Source organism: Talpa occidentalis, unplaced genomic scaffold, assembly GCF_014898055.3.
Source record: "Talpa occidentalis isolate TD23 unplaced genomic scaffold, MPIMG_talOcc4v2.1 talOcc4.5, whole genome shotgun sequence".
NCBI lineage: Eukaryota > Metazoa > Chordata > Mammalia > Eulipotyphla > Talpidae > Talpa > Talpa occidentalis.
The window spans coordinates 69105682-69123588 of record NW_023604861.1 but is presented as its reverse complement, the minus strand read 5'-3'; the positions used below and the strand labels follow the sequence as shown (position 1 = coordinate 69123588).

Genomic DNA, 17907 nt, shown 5'->3' with positions numbered 1-17907 from the left:
GAGAGCGAGCACCCACAGCCGGGGCAGACCAGGCGCGCAGAATAGTGTGCCTGAGACCAGAAGCGCAGGGAGTGTGTCCCACATCACCATTTTAGAACAGGGACATTTCTTCAGTAAAGACTACCTGCAGAAGGCTTCCTCAGGAGCCAGAGGTGAGCGGGGGAAGTTCGCCCACGCCAGACCCCCTCTGGCCTGCAGTCCAAGCCCAGAGGGGAGCAGGAACCCACCGCCGGGGCAGACCAGGCGCACAGGGGAGTGTGTCCCCACATCGGCATTTTAGAACAGGGACCTTTCTCCAGTAAAGGCTGCTTGAAACAGACAGATGATTCCTGGAAGAACCAGAGGGGAACAGAGAAGCCCACTCAAGATGCCGGCAAGTCCCAACAACACAGTGTCCCAACGCATACGGCAAATTAGAAAACAGACAGTAGGGAGGAGAAGAACCACACGCAACCTAGCAACTCTCCAGAGAAAAAGCACACCACAAAAAGAAAGCCAGCCCCCAGATTGCAACGACAATAACTTGGAAGAATTTCTGAGCCTTCCAGAAAGAGAATTTAAAATTGCCGTGATTAAAAAACTGACAGAAGTCATAAAGGAAAACAATGATAAGGGAAAAATAATCAACGATCAGAAGAATGCAATTGAGTCTCTAGAGAGGGAAAACAATGGTCAGAAGAAAGAAATTGAGTCCCTAAAGAGGGAAGTAAAAGAAATGCAGGAGATCAAAGAATTAATGGAAGAACTAAAGAATTCTGGGAAAAGCAATGAAAGCAGAATAGATGAAATGGAAGAACGAATAAGTAATCTTGAAGACACAGAAATAAAAAGAACCAAAACAGAGAAGGAAAGAGAAGTACGAAGGAAAAAGAACGAAGAAAGACTTCGGGAACTATCTGACTCCATGAGGAAAGGAAATATAAGAGTTATAGGAATACCAGAAGGAGAGGAGAGAGATGTAGGAACAGAGAAAATATTCAAAGAGATAATTGAAGAGAACTTCCCAAATGTGAAGAAGGAGCTGAAAATTGATATACAAGAAGCAAGAAGAACACCAAACTTCCACGACGAAAGGAAAAATACAGCAAGACACATAATAGTAAAGCTCCCAAGAATCCAGGACAAGGAAAAAATAATGAAGCTGGCAAGAGGGAAGAAACAGATAACATTCAAAGGAAAACCAATCAGGCTGACATCAGACTTCTCCGAAGAAACACTACGGGCAAGGAGAGAGTGGAGGGACATAGTCAACAGACTCCAAGAAAACAGATGCCAACCAAGAATACTCTATCCCGCAAAGCTCTCCTTCCTCTTTGAAGAAAGAATATGGACCTTCCCAGACAAACAGAAACTCCGGAATTTCATTGCAACTAAACCCCCACTCCAAAAAATACTACAAGGAGTCCTAAAGCCAGAACCTCAGAGCGACGAATAACAATGAAAGAAGGCCAAAAAAAAAAAAAAAGTTATTAAAAGAATAAATAAATAAAATCAAAGGAAAGACAAACACAATGGCAAATACAGATGTTAACATATCAATATTAACTCTAAATGTAAATGGACTAAACTCTTCAATAAAAAGACACAGAGTTGCAGCCTGGATTAAGAAACAAAACCCAACCTTTTGCTGTCTCCAGGAAACACATTTAGCTACAAAAGATAAAAATAGGCTCAAAGTTAAAGGATGGAAAACAATCCTACAAGCAAATGGACCAAAAAAGAAAGCAGGAACAGCTATACTTATATCAGATAAAACAGATTTCAAACTCAAAAAGATAAAAAGAGACCCCAATGGTCACTACATTATGATCAAGGGGACAATACTTCAAGAAGAAATAACACTCATTAACATATACTCACCAAACGAAGGAGCACCAAAATATATCAGACAACTGTTGTCCTCTCTGAAAACAGACATCAGAGAAAACACATACGTAGTGGGAGACTTCAACACACCACTATCAACAATGGATAGATCAACAAGACAAAAAATAAGTAAAGAAACCAAAGCTCTAAATAAAGACCTAGAGCAATTGGGCTTAACAGACATCTATAGAACACTAAACCCCAAAAAAACGGAGTACACATTTTTCTCAAGCGCACACGGATCATTCTCCAGGATCGATCACATACTGGGGCACAAGACAAACATCAACAGATACACCAAGATTGAAATCATATCAACCATCTTTTCTGACCATGAAGGCATCAAACTAGAAATAAACCATAAAAAGAAGGCAAGGAACTTTCCTACCTCATGGAGATTAAAAACCACACTACTGGAAGACCATTGGACTAATGAGGAGATCAAAGAAGAAATTAAAAAATTTTTTGAATTGAACGACAAGGAGGACACCAATATCCTAAATGTATGGGATGCAGCAAAAGCAGTAATAAGAGGAAAATATATAGCAATAGAAGCTCACATCAAGAAACAAGAAAGAACGCAAAGAAACAACCTAATCTCGAAGCTCAAAGATCTAGAAAAAGAACAACAAGAAAACCCCAAAACCAGTAGAAGAAAAGAAATAATAAAAATCAAAGCAGAAATAAATGAAATTGAAACTAAAAAAACAATCCAAAAGATCAATGAAACCAAGAGCTGGTTCTTTGAAAAAATCAATAAAATAGACAAACCCCTAGCCAGGCTCACAAAGGAAAAAAGGGAGAAAGCACAAATAAACAGGATCATCAATGAAAGAGGAGAAATCACAACGGACACAGCAGAAATCAAAAGAATAATCAGTAACTACTATGAACAGTTATATGGAAACAAGTTTAACAATCTAGAGGAGATGGACAAATTCCTACAACTCTACAATCACCCAAAGCTAGATAAAGAAGAAATAGAACACCTAAACAGACCAATTACAATTAGCGAAATTGAAATGGTAATCAAAAACCTCCCCAAAACAAAAGCCCAGGACCTGATGGATTTACAAATGAATTCTACCAAACATTCAGAGTCGAATTAGTGCCTATCCTTCACAAACTCTTCCAAAAAATTGAGAAGGAAGGGACAATACCAAACACGTTCTATGAAGCCAACATTACACTAATACCAAAACCGAACAAGGACAACACAAAAAAGGAAAACTACAGGCCAATCTCCCTAATGAACACTGATGCAAAAATCCTCAATAAAATTTTAGCTATCAGAATCCAACAATGTATCCATAAGATAATTCACCACGACCAAGTTGGATTCATTCCAGGGGCACAAGGATGGTTTAACATCCGAAAATCAATCAACGTTATCCAACACATCAACAAAAAGAAATATAAAACCATATGATAATATCAATAGATGCTGAGAAAGCTTTCGACAAAGTGCAACACCCATTCATGATAAAAGCCCTTGAAGTTCTTGGGATACAAGGAACATACCTCAACATCATAAAGGCCATCTATGACAAGCCAACAGCCAGTATCATTCTCAATGGTGAAAAGCTGAAAGCAATTCCATTAAGATCTGGAACAAGACAAGGATGTCCACTCTCACCATTGCTTTTCAATATAATACTGGAAGTCCTAGCCAGGGCAATAAGACAAGAGAAAGACATCCAAGGAATCCAAATAGGAAAAGAAGAAGTCAAACTATCACTATTTGCAGACGATATGATATTATACATAGAGAACCCCAAAAACTCCACAGAAAAGCTAATTCAACTCATCAATCAGTTCAGTAAAGTGGCAGGATACAAAATCAACATGCAAAAGTCAGTAGCCTTCCTATACACAAACAATAAATCTGAAGAAGAAGAAATCAAAAAGACCATCCCTTTTGTTATTGAAACAAAAAAAATCAAATATTTGGGAATAAATCTAACAAAAGAGATAAAGGACCTATACAAAGAAAACTATAAAACACTGTTAAAAGAAATAGAAGAAGACACAAAGAAATGGAGAGACATCCCCTGCTCATGGATTGGAAGAATAAACATTATTAAAATGGCCATCCTTCCAAAAGCAATATACAGATTCAATGCTATTCCAATCAAAATTTCAATGTCATTCTTCAAAGAAATAGAACAATTATTGATGAAATTCATATGGAATCACAAAAAACCCCGAATAGCCAAAGCTCTCCTGAAAAAAAAAGAAGGGAATGGAGGCATCAGACTCCCAGACTTCAAACTATACTACAAAGCCATAATCATCAAAACTGCATGGTATTGGAACAAGAACAGACATACAGACCAATGGAATCGAATAGAAAATCCAGAAATAAACCCACAGATTTATGGTCAACTAATCTTTGACAAAGGAGCAAAGACTATGCATTGGAGCAAAGAAAGTTTGTTCAATAAATGGTGCTGGGAAAACTGGGTCGCTACATGCAAAAGAATGAAGCTTGACCACCACCTCACACCATACACAAAAATCAACTCAAAATGGATTAAAGAACTAGACATAAGACCTGAAACCATAAAATATATAGAAGGAAATATAGGCGAAACACTACGTGATTTGCACATCAAAGACATCTTTACAGACACATCACCCAAAGCAGTGATAGTGAAGGCAAAGATAAACAGCTGGGACTATATCAAATTAAAGAGCTTTTGCACAGCAAAAGAGACAATAACAAAAACAAAGAGAAACCCCACCAACTGGGAGAACATTTTTGCACCCAACACTAATGATAAAGGACTGATCACAAAAATCTGCAAAGAGCTGATGAGACTCAACAACAACAAAGAAAATAATCCAGTCAAAAAATGGGCAGAAGAGCTTAAAAGAAACTTCTCTGAAGAGGAAATGCAAATGGCCAACAGGCATATGAAAAAATGTTCAACATCACTTGTCATCAGGGAAATGCAAATCAAAACTACCATGAGATACCATCTTACACCAGTGAGAATGGCACATATTAAAAAAACTAGCAACAACAAATGTTGGCGAGGGTGTGGAGAAAAAGGAACTCTTCTGCACTGTTGGTGGGAGTGCAAACTGGTCCAACCACTGTGGAAAGCTGTGTGGAGATTTCTGGACCTACTAAACATAGAGCTTCCATATGACCCAGCAATTCCACTCCTAGGTATTTACCCAAAGGACACAGAAACATCAATTCCAAAGAACACCTGCACCCCTATGTTTATAGCAGCACTGTTTACAATAGCTAAGCTTTGGAAACAACCCAAATGCCCAAAAATAGATGACTGGATCAAGAAGATGTGGTACATATATACCATGGAATATTACTCAGCATTCAAAAAAGATAAACACATGCAATTTGCTGCAACATGGATGGCGCTGGAAGGGATCATGCTCAGCGAAATAAGCCAAAAAGAAAAAGAAAAATACCGGATGGTCTCACTCATAGCAGGAATCTAGAAAACTTAAATAAGGGACCAGGAAAATGAATAACTATAAGAAAGTGAAAATCAAAATCAACAAAAAACTATGAACCAGAGACACTTTTAGGGGGGCGGGGGCGGGAGGGGAGGGATTGGGGTCAGAATGGGGGGCTGCAATTGTATGGGGAATATAACAATAAAATTTAAAAAAAAAAAAAAAAATAAAGAGCATGCCAATATGTTTTACACACACCCACAAAAGCACCCTGACCCTACACACCTTACACCCAGTGACATCATTTTAAGGGGTAAAAAGTATGTACCCTAACCACTGCTTCTGCAAATACCTCCTTAGATACCACCTCACCACCCACACAGTAGGAAGAGGAAGAGTGAAGGACCTGGCAGCACCTGTTCCCTCCAAATGGAGTATCTGAAAGATATTCAGACACTTAATTAAAATAATAGGCCCAACTTTGCCACTGCCTTCTAAGTGATGTTCCCTTTGATAGAAAAGTACTCACTTCTTTGTGTTCTTTGATCTTCATGAATGAGTGGGTTTGAGTCAACTGATTACACTGTACGAGTATGAATTCCCAGGTGTACTAATCTTTAAAACATCATTTTATAGCACTTTATCCCTATATTTTTATGCCCTGACATAAAAGAGTGAGCAAATTATTTTCTAATGAATGACAGGCTTAATTCCTAAAAAATATCAATTATTTAGAAGTCATTATATTTGCTTCAAACAATTTAAAAAAAAAAACAAACAAGGATTCAAGGGATTTAAAAGAAAACCACTCATGAAGGTAGCATTAAATTCTCTTTTTTAAAAAAACAACTGTTCAGTTTTTGGTGGAGTTACAGGGCTAAACAATAGACCTTAGAAATGATTAATTTCAGCATTTCGGGGTTTAATAGATACTGTAACTTCAGTTCCTTTCACCTTGTTAGAGAACGGAAACTTGCTGCTTTTGACCTGCTCACATCCCCTATGAAAGCAGAGCTCTCACAGAACTAAGGGTTGGAGTGAAGAGAAAACACTCAGTTAGTAGGAACTCTTGGCCCTCTTTGCCCTAACTGTGTTATCTCTCCTCCAGGGTGAAGGCTGTTTCACTAACATGCAGCCAACATGCAATGGCAGATCTCTGGACTTAGCTCTTAGGCTCCTTAAGGTCACTGCATCATCCCAAGTGGGATGGAAATAAAGAACCGGAGGATCCGCCCATTCACTGGGCCAACCTTCAGCATAGGATGGAGCGGTTTCCACAGATCTCAGCATGGTAAACTAGCAGCACCTGCTAGTGAGATTGTCCGTTCTTAGCAACTCTTGCAGTACAAGCTTACAAAGCGGCTATTGATCAGTGATGACAAAGGGCCTCTGTCAGGCCTGTTTTGTTGAGGAAACACCAGGGGAGCAGGGCTGTTTATCCACTGATATCGCCATGGAGGGGGGCATTGTCTCACTTCATCGTGCTCATCCTGCCACTGACAAGCTTGAAATGGGGATTTATTGATTAAAGAAAGAGTTTTAAAAAATCAGGGGCAGACTCTCCCAGCATATTTATATTCCCAAACATAGTAAAGGTTAGAAGAAAAACTGGATTCCCTTTAGATGGCAGTTTGTTTCAGTTTAGGAAAATCCATCCAGATCTTGCCCATTTTTTGCATTTTGTCATGTAGGAGCATGTTCTTTGTTTCTTTGCAAATCTGCCAACAAAGAAGTTTTACATGTGAAATAGGTCAGAAGAAGACAGAATTTTCTTTTTCAGTTCATTTTGCCTCAGGTTTAGTAGACTTGAAACAAATGAACGTCTTAATTCCTAATAGACAGATGGTAAGAGGATAAAAGAAAATCACTGGACCAAGAAAATCACTGTCCTGTGGCCAGTCAGGTTGCAACACTGGAGGCCACATGAGTCTCCACAAAAATACCACCACTCACAGGTGCCAATTGAGTGAAGGTGAAAGTTGTGCTGACAAAGAATGGATTTGCAGACCATTTTGAGGTCAAATTAATTTGCTTAAATATTAATAAAAGTTCACTAAGTAAATTCATCCATTCCTCTCCTCACTGGAGACATCTGCTTACTATGTACCATGTTGGAAGATCTGAGCATCTTATAGACACAGTTAACACAGCTGATAGTTCTATTCAGTGGAACTTTAAATATCTTGAGGTCATAGGCCATGTATTAAGTAACTAAGGATTAGTTGCTTCTATTAAGTAACTAAGGATTAAAGACAGCTAGCAATTTGAGGCTGAAACAAAACAAAAATACCATCCCAAAACATTACCTATCGGATACAAATTTCTTTTTAAAACTCTTCTTTCGATTACGCTCATAACTCTCAACCAATTGATTCAGGAACAATATGAAATACTAGGAGAAGATACATCTCAGGGCCTTAGCTCTTCCCCTCTTCTCCTATAAGCATAGTTAAAGAAAAAGAAAAAGCCCTAGTGTGGAATTTTGAAGATATTTGGTAGTAGGACAGTCAGTTCATAGATGAGAGGGCTATCATTTACAAAAGGCTCAAAATCTGCTTCTAATCTTGGTTTGGTAAGTTTCCTGGTTTATTAAGGAACATATGGCATAGATTGAGGAGAAATAAGTACTAGAGGGACTAAAATATTAAGGTAAGAGTATTCACAGATCCCTTCTTCATATTCCCCTGCTAAGGATAATTAGGTAAAAATATATAGACTGCTGACTCAGGTGTATTGTAAAAACAATCCCTGAACTAATTATTGCACCAACTCAGAATAAAAAAAATTAGGGAATATTTATATTCCAGTTTCCATAAATATAGTATGATCTGTATTAATTTTGCATCTTGTCAGAAAGTCATGTTCTTGTCTGAATACAGGCTCTGATTAAGACATTAAAAAATAAATTACAAAGTATGGTGGGTACCAATTAGGAATACTAATGGACAGTCAGTCTATTTGAATTTTAATAGAAGACTACATCCCACATTTAGATATTTATCCTATCTATAATTTATTAAGAAAATGCCTTTGTGATTCACCTCTGTAGCAATCACACAATTACTGATAGAGGGTAGGGAGAAGGGCAGGCACACACCTAGTGCAGGAACCCACACGTACACACAGCACAGGCTACATGCAAACACTTTGTTTATTTTACTAGAAAAAGGTCAGCTTGAGATGAGATGTTAGAATGGGTTTTTGAGGTAAAATACTCCCATTCTCTCAGATCACAGGTTTTCTGACAATAAAGCGCATGTTATAGATTCAATTCCTGTCTCTGTTCAGTTGGCTTCCAGGAGCGACAAGTAGCCTGACCCTGGTGTTTTCTGGTTATGTTACCACAGAATTAAAAACTTGGCTTCTATGATAGTTTGATCCTTACAAAATACTGTTATTTAGTAGTAAACATTTCGATACTTGCAAGTTTCTGATTTTTTCCTTACTACTCAAATAAAAACCTCTGAGATGGACTAAAGATATTTAAATATTACTTTAAAAGACATTTGGAAATATCAAAATGTAATGTGAATAAAATATTTAAAAAGTTATGAAAGACATGTATACACTGATAATTATAAGTTGATTCTCATGGCAACCTCAGACAGCGGTGAGAAATGATGACTCATCAAACTTGGGTAAAATTTTAAATGTCTGTAACGATTCTTGATGTTAATTTGTTATATTTACTGGCATCTAACTGATGGTATAGATAGATCTATAATTCCAGTTATTATGATTCCAGGTAAAATAAATATCTATATATATTCCAAGGCATTACAAATAATTACTATTCAACATTAAAATAGCCCAAGATTCTTTTCTGCGATAACAGTTTTTGTTGGCTTCTGACTAGATTCAGCCAAAGGCATGAGTAAGAAGTTCAGAGGGTGAAAGGACAATGCAATTGAGCATTTATCCCCTGGATATCTCCTGGCTGGGACTCAGGTTAGTCACCTTAAACTCTTGCATTTAGGTCTCAGCTCTTGTCAGGTGATTGGCACCATCAGCCATGTTCTCCACATCTGACAATAGCTTCCTCCCTTTCAGCTTTTCAGGTCCAGAGGTTGTAATAGTTTCTAGTCATTGGAATCTCCAAGATACTGTAACCACTCCTATTTCTTTTCATCCTGCCCACATCTTTGTTAATAATCCCTTTGATAAACTAGTCCTAAACTACTTCCCTCTCAAAGTGCTCTCTATTGTGAGGGCCACAAGTGGCACAGAGCACTTAGGCCCAATTTGAAAGACGTGGCTTAACCCTTCACACTTTACCGAGTCTGTGCAAGATACTAGGTATTCTATATCTTATATTTTTGTATTCTTTGAACCCAACTTTAGGGCGCTTGAGCCAAACATTGAAACCAGAAAAAAAAGCCCCACAAATATTTCTCAAGTTTTAGACAACACTACACAACATCATTCTTAGAAATACAATCTATAACATGGTGCATTGAATAGCAAAAAAAAGCTCCTACCAAAACAAAGCCCAAAAAAGTTCAATTTAGATACAAATGTAAGGTTTTAAAAAAAGTGGGTTTTTTTTTTCTCTTTTACGTCTATAATAATTTAAACAAGCTTCAGTAGTTTTGGGAAACAAACTAAGGATTCAGGCAATCAGAGACCAGATTCCATGCTCAGGAAAACCTATGAGTGTGGCTCTCTTGTCAATGAATAAGGACAATTTCAAAAGCATACAGTAATATTTTCCAAAGGGCACCGAAACTAATCTAAAGAAAACTCTGCTAAAGCCAAATGTGGGCCTCCCTGGTGGCGTAAGGGGTTAAGATGCAACCTATGAAGCTATCCGCTGCCTCTGCAGCAGAAGTTCGAGACCCCCGGCCAGAGAGTAACCCACAGGGCGCAGCAGACCTCTCCTGTCTCACACACTGCTCCCCTTAGCAGTGTATTTCAGTCATTTTGCCTGTTCTGTTCCCCACTCTGTCTCTGGTGAATCCTTTCACCCCCCACACCTCTGGCCTGTACCCCAGCTCTTGTATGCATAAATTATTTTTTTTAAAAGACAATTGAAGCATGTAACAATGACAACAATAACTAACCAGTCATTAAAATCAGTGGACCCTAAAAGGGGTTACACTATCACTTCAAGAGAGAAATAATACAAAATATGCCTTAGAAGAGGAATATATACCAATAGTAATCAATCGGTGCTCAATTTATCATCAAAAAATGAGGGTAGAAAGAATGAGAAATGACTTAACTGATCTTAAAAATAAAATGCTTATCTGTTTAATTGATATCTTTTCCGTCTTGAAAATTCAAGCAGGTATCAGTGGGAGATGCAAAAAAAATACTTTTCCTAAATTGATGCAGTAAAATGCCAGGTCAGAGGGTAAATGATGAGACTTCAGATTGACCTGAAACTTTGGCTTCCTAGGAGATGTCTCCAAAGGCTGACCTGCCCTCCCATCTGTCAGCTGTGTGCACAGTGTGGCGCACACAGGGCCAGTGTCTCTCCAAGAGTCAGGGACGAGTTCACACAGGAGGGTGCAAATTCTCCCTAAATGACAAAGTCAAGCATGCCTGGAGGAATCCTCATTCCACAGGGTCATAATTTCTATCCCATTAGGAATGTGGGAAGCTTGGAAAGCTGGTCCTCAAAGAGAATGGTGTGTTACCTACAATTCTATGTTCTCACTTCTGTACGTCTGTCTTTTGTAACAAACAGACAAATATTTTCACATCTTCTGACTGTTCGCATCTTCCGCCATTCAGTTGTGTGTCTCATTCTCCCACCTTCCAAGCAGTAGTTCAAAAGAAGCATCCTCATCCCGTCCTCTCTTCACCACTGTCTAATTGGCATGTTGTGGTGGTTAACATTTTATTTGCCCCAGGACTGAATGGGAAGACTACATAGCTCCTGAGATCCCAGATGTGGGGGTAAATACAGTTACTGGTTGACACTCTGGGACATCTCTTTTCAAGAAGCAGACAATTGCATTTTCAATCATATGTGGGCTGGTTTAAATTGGGGCATTTAAAAAGCGTATATCTGACAAGAAAAGGGTGGATTTAGTAGATATTTGCTGTCTTAGACCCATCCAGTAATCAATCACTCTAATTTTCCTCACAGTTTTGGATTTTCACTTCTGGGGGAGGAGATTATTGCATTGCTAGTCTATAGGTGGCACGTGACTATTACTTAGGAATTGTCAAAGGCTCATATTTCTCAGGTCAGTGTGACTGGTTCAAGGCTGATCGTGAGACCTGCCAGAACAACAGCACATAAGGCATTGAGGGAATTCATGAATCAGAGGCAGTTCTCTTCTGCTAGTTTTGAACTCCAGGCTTGGTACTGCAGCCATTTTGCTATTCGATGAAATGAAAAATCTTAGCGGAAGCAGAACTGAGATATGCAGAGAGAATAGATCTCTGGCAGTTAGATAAAGTGACACCTGAAGTCACTCCATCCTGAGACTCACAGATGTATGAGTCAATAGATTCCTTTTGTTCAGACCTATTTGAATTGGGTGGCCCTCTTGAAGAAACTGAAAGCCCTACTTTATAAATCAGAAAACTGGGTCTAACCTTGGTAACTGTAATGAAGGTAAAAAATGCTCAAACATGATTGTGAGCGTAACAGAGTGATAAAGTGTGCCGTTAAGAGACTAAAGCACACTGTTAATAGACAGCAACTTCTGATAAAGACTGGTGAAGCTGAAAGTGTGCCACATAGCTCGTCTTGTACACAGTGATAAGGACTCAAAAAGGTCTATCAGGACCAACATTTTGAGCCCGAGAGAAAGCAGTTCCAAGAGGCTGGCTCGAGCTAACCTTGCTGGAGGCAACTCTTCCGGAGGCTCGCTGCTCCCTTTGGACCTCGCCTGTTCTCCACCCTCCTCTTGCTCCTGGATTTGGCACACTGCAAATAGGCCTGACATTCTGTGTGACCATCGCTCCCCAAGCTGGCACTCCTGTGACCATCGCCCTGCGAGTTCTCACTTGATCTCCATGGCTCTTCACCCTTCTTTGGCTGGTGATTCGGCTAAGATACGTCGTGCAGCGACTTTGGTTGGAAGGTACATCGGGTACTTTGGTTTGGTTTTTCCCGTTTGATTTGAGTGTTAGAAAGGCAGCATAAATAAAATCTCTTCTTGAGAACCAACCTCCGACTGAGATTCACTTACTGCTCATGACAGTAATATAGTAAAAGGAACGTAATATTATTGGCAACCCTAGTAATTTTGTACCTGGATAATTTTAGGAATTTTGTTTCATGATGAGTTTGGGAGAAGAACTATTTTTCCTGGAGCTAGAAAACAGGATGCTAGTACTGTACCCTGGGCTGTGCTGTGATGGTGGTAAACATGTTGTACCTTAAACTGTTTTGAAAAATAATTTACTCCCTCATTTTTTTTCTTTTCTCAAAAGAAATGTCCTGACATTGTAATTATCACACAATAAATTTAAGTTTGCAAATGAATAGCCATCCATTACCTTACAAGAAAGCATAGCTAAGCAGGATGCAAGGTTAGAGGGTGAGAGCAATGGGGCAGGTCTCTGGAGCTGGGATCTGGGTGCCTGGGAGAGGCTTGCCTGGAAAGGTTTCCCTAGACCAGAATTAGATGGAGTCAGCTGGGGATGAAGAAGAGCCCTGTGGGGTGGCCCTGCGTGTTTAGACAAAGGTCTGAAAGTGTGGATTCCTGAATCAGAAAAGACCTCAGGATTTTCCTCAGCTGGATGCCACACAGGGCAATTGTGCAGCAGGGTCACCCAAGGTTCACCTAAGAGTGGGAATATAAGACAGTCCAGCTAAGTCATGGAGGCTAAGCTGATATGGGTGGCTAGGTGACTCCACAGACACCTCTAAGGGACCATATATGGGAAGGTACAGTCTAGTATTCTTTTGAGAACAGTCACACATTTCTCTTAGCTTTCCCCCGCCTGAAAAGACATGGAACTGAGGATTTTATGACTTCTAAAGAACAAGAACTCACAATGCGCTATAAATTGCACAAAGAAGCACAATCCAGAGCTTCACAGCTATTTTAAAATCAAATATCCAGGTGTAATTAAAAGCAATATATGACTATCTTAAATTTTAGGAATTAGGAGTTCAGTTGCTTAAAAAAACGAGTGATGCTTCTTGTGCAGCTGCTTCACAGTACTGTTCTCATTTTGACATATTCTGCACTCATCCCACCCTTTCCAAGGTGGGAAGGGAAGGAAACCCAAAGCACTGCGAGATGCAATGGCAAGTGGCAAAACCGGTCCTTGTACAGAACTCATGCGCTGAGCGCTTATCTCTCCAGGTCCTCAAGCATTCATTTCTCCTGACCCCTTTTGGTGCACCTCTGAGCCCAGGCATTTAGAAAAGACACCCAGGCAAATGCAAGCATCTGTAAATGCACACACACACACACACACACACACACACACACACACACACACGAAGGAACAAGGAAGGGAAGGGCCTGGAGAGCCTCTTGAAAATGTAGAGTCTGAAGAAGCCGGGGCTGACTGACAGCAGTGAATATTCCCAGGGAGAAGCGAGTGCTGCCTGTCCTGTGCCATTGTCTGTGGCACCCGTCTCTGCTGTGCTCACATATCCAGGATGCTGGAGTCCACAGTGGCCCTTTTGTCCCTCAGCTGAGGACTCAGTTGTGCTCTCTGGCCGGCTTATTGACAAGAGCTCTCCCTGCCGCACCTTTGTGCTCTCATGCTGCATTCGCACAAATTCTCCCAACGCCTCACCTTGTTTGCCACTCTGTTCCCTCTCTTCTGCAGTCCAGAAATTACCTACAATCCTATCTCCGAGGCTTGAACTTCCTTTGTTCTATTTAGAATTTGACTCCCCGGAGGCTACTATCTCAGGCCCATTTACTGCCCCTTCCTGTCATGGCCCAGCTTTGCGCCGCCCGGAGCGCCGTGCGGCTGGCATCCAGCTCTCTGGTTACAGCCTCTCTGGAGCTGATGCTTTGAGGCTTATTAAGTTATCAAGGATGTTGTTCTCTACAGAAAAGACTTCATTATTCCTCAAGGCTCTATATTTATCTTAAAATTGTTTTCTTCACTCTTTTTTCCCCTCACTCTACCCTATTGAGTTATTTTTTAAAAAATCAGTACTGAAAAGTCTATCCCTATATCTTATAACCATTTTTCTTTCTTTCTTTTTTATTATGAAAGGTCTTTAGTGGAATTAATATATACATAGAGGAAAGGATATTTTGAGTTTCTCAGTAAAACCCCTAAATTGCATATCCCCTTATGGGCAAATACCCAGACAAACAAGTTACCACAAAGAAAGGCCAATGAAGCCCAAAGACTTGCTACAATCTAAGGTTTCCTCTGGCAGGGAATGACAAGAAAGGGACTAGCTTGGTTTCAGTGAACTGGGACAGAAAAAGGAAAAATAATGCATCATCATTGTACACATCAAGATAACAGCTGTTGTTCTCTTTGCCAAGGACAGGCTCTCCACATGTCCCTCATGAAACTAAGAATCAGAAAAGCAAGAACTCCTGAGCCTGCAAGTGTTCAGTTATCAGCCAAGCATGGCTGCTTAATTCCAACTTTAGTTCCGAGCAGCCAACCCCATTTAGGAAGTCAGATTCATGGCGTGTTGGGAGTTGTAACCCTCAGTGCCTGAGACCTCTTCTGCTGTCAATGGGGTGGAATTCATTCAGGTCATCTTTCAGGGCTCAGAGTTGACTCCTTTCTCCAACAAAACTCCTTTTTCCTTTTAATGCAGAAAGTCCCTTTCAAATGACCAGCTCTTCAAGGTGCTTGGACCCCTGACTTTGGAATTGTTCCTCAAATAAGCTCAACCTCGTCTACCCTCTGATCTATAGTCCTTGTCATGGGTCTGGACTGCTGCTGCCTGTGTGATGGCTCATGGCACTCCTGATAGGGTCATAATGCCCTGGCTTCTGCTTGTTTGTATGAGCCCCTGAGATGCAACCTTATGAACCAGAGCTTTCATAGAATAGAAAAGTGGTAGATGGTTTCAGATGAAAAACAGTGCAGATTGTATCATAAATATGGCACCAACTTTCAGCTGCATTAATACTTCAAGTAGATGTTTCTTATTGATGTTTCTCAAAGCAGTGCTAATAGACATATCCAGGCCTCCTCCATCTTGGAGTGCTGCCATCTTCAACAGGAGACTTCCAAGTTCTCAGTGTTCATTACCATCAAGTAATGAAACTGGAAAGAGTCTTAAGAGTATAGTTAGAGACTGACTATGGAAGTATCTGCTTGCATTCCCTTGTTATAGAGTATTCCAAGAAAATTTTCAGAACCTCCTCAAGACTTTTTTGCTTTTGTTTCTGATCATATCATTCTGGTTGAATTGCATCTTTGCTTTTGCTTTTTAATTTTAGCATTTGTTGCAGGGGCCTCCCCGATCCACTGATCAGGAATCTCAAATGGCACTCTGAGAGCTGGCCGCAAGCCAGGAGCTGTGAAGCCAGGAGGCGAGCGACAGAGCGAGCCCATTTTTCTTTTGTGTAAGAAATAGTTGCTCCTGCACAAGCTCATGGAGAGCAGGTTCCCAGTGTGGCATAATGAAGAAAATGAGGTAGCTTTTAATTTTTTAAATCTTTTTTAAAAAGATTTATTTATTTTTATACAAGAGCTGGGGGTACAGACCACAGGTGTGAGAGGGTGAGAGGATTCATCAGAGACCAGAGGGGGGAGCAGAACAGGCAGACAGATGGAAATACACTGCTGAGGAGAGCAGCGGGCAAGACAGGAGAGGTCTGCTGCACCATGTGGGTATCTCCCTGGTTGGCCAGGAATCAAACCCTCGCTTCAGAGGCTGCGGCCAGTTTCACAGTGCTGCGCTCAACCTGCTGTGCCACTGGGGAGGCCCTGTAGCTTTTAATTTTAAAAAAACTTTAAATAATTTAATTTTAAAATTTAAATTCTGAAAAGTGTATGGTTCTCTCTACTCTTGACATTACCACCTCTTCCTACATTGAGCACACATGGAATTTTTACAGACCTGCCCAGAGAGACACCAAGACTAGTAAAGGTTTGGGCGAGCCCGAGTTCAGGTTAGAAAGCAGCTGCAGTTTAATTTAGGCCAAATGTCCTTTTCAGAATGGATCATTCAAGGGGGAGGCTTATTCATGCACTCTTGTGCATATGACCCTTTCATTTTCCCTTTTTTTTTTAAGAATTTGGTCATTTAAAATGATTTCTTCTTTGTGGCCATTAAAATACCATGTTGCAAGCAAAATCCTCTACATTATAGACTATTATGGTAAAATCTCTACTTTTTTTTTTAATCAAAAGAGAATTCTGAACCTTCACATTAACATCTAAGAAAGATGGCAGGTAGCATTAGGGATTTTCACATCAGATACAGTCCTCTTGCCCACAGCACACCCACCATTTATGAAACATGATTTTAACATCTAGCATAGTACTGAAACAGGAGGGGGAATGATGTTTCTTTGTAAGAGGTAATACATTAGATATATTAAATAGTTATTAGGCTGAAAGCCATGATGAAAAAACAATTTGAATCTCATGAATTATACATGGCACCAGGGTACTTAAGAACACTGAATCCAGGTCAATCTGAAGAGCCCACAGAGAATTCTGAAAACATCTTTAAGATCTATAAAATTCTCTTACCATGTTAGTTTTTATTCATTAAATATCCTCCCTACTATGAATACGGTAAATTAAGTAAATGTAGTAATTCTGAATTTTTTCCCCCAAAATGTTTAAGTGTTTGAAAATTTCTCTATCATGTCAATTCTTACAATGGCACATTTAAAATAAGAAAGAAAGAACCTTTCTTTCTATATATAGGATCCAAGGAAACAAAATCAAATTGGGTAAGCCTGGAACCCCCAAACCCACCCATATGAACAAATCTGGGTAGGAAAAGATACAGTAAGAGAAGGTACACCAAGTGCTGCATGTAACATGGACTCTGGTTACAATGGAAGACTACTTTTCACAATCCACAACTACTCCTCCAGGCCTCAGGAGTCTACTGTCCTACTATTTCAGTCGTGCACTCTCTTGTCAGCCATCAGGTTCAGGATAGTTTTTGGGTATTCCAATATCCTCTCTGGGCAAGAGGAAGCCTGATCTAACCAAATCTCATGTCTATTCAAGCATTTTCCATAACCAACATCTGCCAAGTGGGATCTACCCTTTGCCACACACAGAGAGACCAGTGGGCAGTTGCCCCAGTATAAGGCTGTATGCAGGTGAAGATTGTGCATATACATTAAAGACTAGCTCAGTGACATTGAGGGCATAGGAAATGCATTGTACTTGAAATGAGCTTCTTGTCATCAGGTATCATAAATGCAGACAAACCTGGTGCCATCATACCTTTCCTCCACTGAAACTTCTTTCAGTTGCTGGTGTGGCTTGGTGCCTTCCATCTCCCTGATGCTCACAGCATAGATCTTGGTGGTGTAGTCAACAGCCTTCTCTCGAGCCACGTCACTGTCATAGCCTCAAATAAGAGAAAGAGATGGGAGAGGGAGTTGGTATGCAGAGCGCAGGAGGCTGTGAAGGAAGGTGCAGCTGTGCATGCAGTTGGGGCTCACCTCCATCTTCTTCAGCATCAGTGTCTGACTCCTCACTGTCTACCAGTTTGCTCTCCTGGGTCCCCACAAACTC

The 17907-nt window shown here is 40.1% G+C and overlaps 1 protein-coding gene across 1 annotated transcript in view; it reads right to left on the bottom strand.

Moving 5' to 3' along the window:
- The window catches only part of EML6 (EMAP like 6), a 282524-nt gene that overhangs the window by 33281 nt on the left and 231336 nt on the right, over window positions 1-17907 (bottom strand). The window contains exons 18-19 of the mRNA XM_054687741.1: window positions 17835-17904; window positions 17614-17740 (exon numbers count right to left, since the gene is read on the bottom strand). Of these exons, the coding sequence (XP_054543716.1) occupies window positions 17614-17740; window positions 17835-17904 (197 nt within the window). The remainder of the gene's footprint in view (window positions 1-17613; window positions 17741-17834; window positions 17905-17907) is intronic.